The sequence below is a fragment of the Phalaenopsis equestris genome, unplaced genomic scaffold, assembly GCF_001263595.1.
Source record: "Phalaenopsis equestris unplaced genomic scaffold, ASM126359v1 Scaffold001079, whole genome shotgun sequence".
NCBI classification, from domain to species: domain Eukaryota; kingdom Viridiplantae; phylum Streptophyta; class Magnoliopsida; order Asparagales; family Orchidaceae; genus Phalaenopsis; species Phalaenopsis equestris.
Genome location: NW_018165518.1, coordinates 414850 through 417858, shown reverse-complemented (window position 1 = coordinate 417858; position 3009 = coordinate 414850). Strand labels below are relative to the sequence as shown.

The following is a 3009-nucleotide window of genomic DNA, read 5'->3' as shown; positions in this document are numbered from 1 at the left end:
CTTGCGGTAAGATTGTCCTTGCTTTTTATTCTCACACTGATGCCATTGGAGCAAATCTGAAGAATGATGGGGTTAAAAAGAGCGGGGGCGCACATAAAACTACGAAGTGGGGTATATTTTAAAAATGCATGACAAAAAATAATTTTTTTGGCAAACCCCCTATCTATGGGTGATGCCTTCAAGAGGAAAAAAAATAACAAAACTACTCTCAAGACAAGGGGGCAAATATTGATGGAAAAATGCTCTCAATTCCCTAAAATACGGATCTGGTAACTGTGATTCAGGTCCTGTTCCCGGGAATGTTAGATCGGATAACAACAGACTTATGGGTTGCCTCTGACTTGAGTTAGAGAAAGAAGTCTCTGCTCGAACTACCAGGAAGAAGGCCAATATTGAGGCTAAGGCTGAGGCCAAGGTAAAAGGAGCCTCTAGGCAAGAAGTGACAACAACCGAAGTGAGGTCAACTAAGGCCTGTGGTGAATTTGGTCGACTCTGTAGGTGAGGATTTTCTTTTCTATATTTTTGTAACCACAATTGTGATCCAACAAATTTCAACTAGTGAACTGACCATCATTGCAAGAAAGCATTCGACTCATGCTTACTTTGATACATATCTCCTTGATACAACTCCTTTAGATAGATGAGAAGTTGTGGAGCCATCCGGCTACCCCGAAGAGGGCGGTGCTGAGGAGGAATCTTTTGAAGAACGGGCGAGAGCATAGTTAGCATCACCTTGCCAAGATCATTTATTACTTGCTTTGTCTTCTAGAAGTGGATCAAGTTTTGAACAGATCCAAAGGTGGTGTTTCCAAAGAAAATGTTGTATCATGAGAGTGAGGAGTCCGTCGCGGATATATTTGTTGAGAGTTTTTGAGAGCCTCACATTGATACTCGTGTAATTGTTGGGTATAATAGATCTTTGCTCGGTTGTTGGAGTGAACGTCTGTTTCTTGTTGACCCAAGTAATTCTTTGGTGGTGACTGGCATTTGGTCGGTCGTGAGCCCTTTGTTCGGCTGATAGTTCTTCAATTAGATTAGCTCTAGATTCTTGAAAATCATTTTTTGGGTGCACAGGAACTAACTTTAAAAGTTAGATATATAAATATATGAAGATTTCGTGGGATGAATTTAAATCCTTTTTTAAGTCGGCTAGTTTTAAAGTTCCTCTTTCCTTCTATCACCGATTCAACGTTGCCATATCCCTTCCTTCCCTCCTTCAGCAGCCAGCATTCATCGCCAAGAGAGAATTGAATCGCTTCGCTTCCCGCTCAGAATATATTTTCAAAAGCAAAGCATTACTCTCCTCTCCGTATGTCTCCAAAGCACCCATTTCCCTTGTTAAATTTCTTACCCTCCCACCATCTTCTTTTCCATGCTCCCATACCCTATTCCCATCAATGGCATCCGAACGTATCCAATCCGCCACCAATGAATCCATTCCACCGCCGTCACCGCAGCCGCCGTCTGTTGAACGGTTCAAATACTCCACTAGGATTTTGCTCCGATCGATTTTGGGTCGGGACGATGGAGGCAAAGGGTTGGCCGGGCAGAGAGTTCAGGTTGGGGGATGGGTGAAATCTGGCGTGGATAAACAGAAGCCGAGTGTTCCATCGTCGACGTCGCCTGTGGCTGCGGCCCCTTCAGTCGTGAAGGACGTGGCTTGCTCCGAAGTTCTGGTTTCCTGGCTCCCCATTCTCCGATCGATTGCGAGGATTCTCACTGGCGGAGGATACAGCGCGCATTTTCTCAGGAAGCTGGACTGTCCAGGGAAGCCTGTGCCAACCGTTGGCTACTTGAGGATCAGTGATGGGTCTTGCCCTGCTAGTCTCGAGGTTCGGCTTATTTGCTTTAGAACAAATTTCGCTATTATCTGCTGTATTTTGTTTTGCAGTTTTCATAAAATTTGTGTAGGGTTTTTACCTACCAACCACCCAAAATTTTAAATATAACACAATCTAAACTTAAAATTTATATTTCAACAACCTAATATTTTATTTCCTTTTGAAACTGGTCAAACCTTTATATTTAAAGTTTTGGGTGATTTTTAGGTAAAGCTTTTAATGATTTGATTTTGAGCCAGTTGGGTCGGCTCATAAAAATTTTTGACTCGTAGCTCGATTTATTTATTTTGATTCTATCTCGATCAAAGCTAAAATTCGAATCAATTTTCGAGTGATTAAAGATATTCAGGGTAAATTTGTTAAATTTACAGCCTTAACATCACTGTGGATGTAAATGATTAGATTTTGACTCGAGTTGGGTTTGGTTCGAATAAAATTCGATCCAAAATTGAGTCATAGCTTGGCTCATTTATTTTGATTCAAGCGATCCGAGCCAAAATTTTGAATCAATTTTTGAGCGATTAACAATTTTTGAGCTAAATTTACAACACTATTTTTGAGTAAAATTTTCTTTCTGGACTTCGGATATAGTTCTACGTGCGGATTCCAGTAATATGCAGCCACGTGTGCTATATCGCAGAGATTATTGGTGGTTATTGAAGTGAATCCTCAGAGGTTATTAGGGGGTTATTATGAAGGATTATTTAAGTGGAACCGCGAAGGTTATTGGGTGGCTATTGCGGGGGTTATTGTGGGATTATTAGGGGGTTATTGTAGGAGGGTTATTGAAATGGAACCGAGTAGTTTATTGGGGTTTATTGCGGGGGTTATTGTAGGGAGTTATTGAAGCAGAACTACAGAGAGTTATTGAAGTGGAATCATAGAGGTTATTGAGAGTCTATTTGGGGGTTATTGAGTGGTTATTGGGTGATTATTGAGAGGGTTATTGCCGGGGGTTATTGAAGTGAAACCGCGGAGGTTATTGGTAATCTCCCAATAACCCCTCAATAACCTCTCAACAACCCTTCAATAAACTCTCAAATTCCACTCCAATAACTTCCACGGTTCTACTTTAATATTTTTTTAGGTGGTCACGATATAACACATGTGACGGCATATTTCTGGGAGTACACATGTAGTGTTATGTCCGGAGTCTGGACAAAAAATT

At 41.2% G+C, this 3009-nt stretch overlaps 1 protein-coding gene across 1 annotated transcript in view; it reads left to right on the top strand.

Annotated features, from left to right (window-relative positions):
* Positions 1-1397: 1397 nt before the first annotated feature.
* LOC110033020 (ras-related protein RABA5e-like) overlaps positions 1398-3009 on the top strand; it is a 21778-nt gene continuing 20166 nt past the window's right edge. Inside the window, exon 1 of the mRNA XM_020736852.1 lies at positions 1398-1875. Coding sequence (XP_020592511.1) covers positions 1398-1875 — 478 coding nt within the window. The remainder of the gene's footprint in view (positions 1876-3009) is intronic.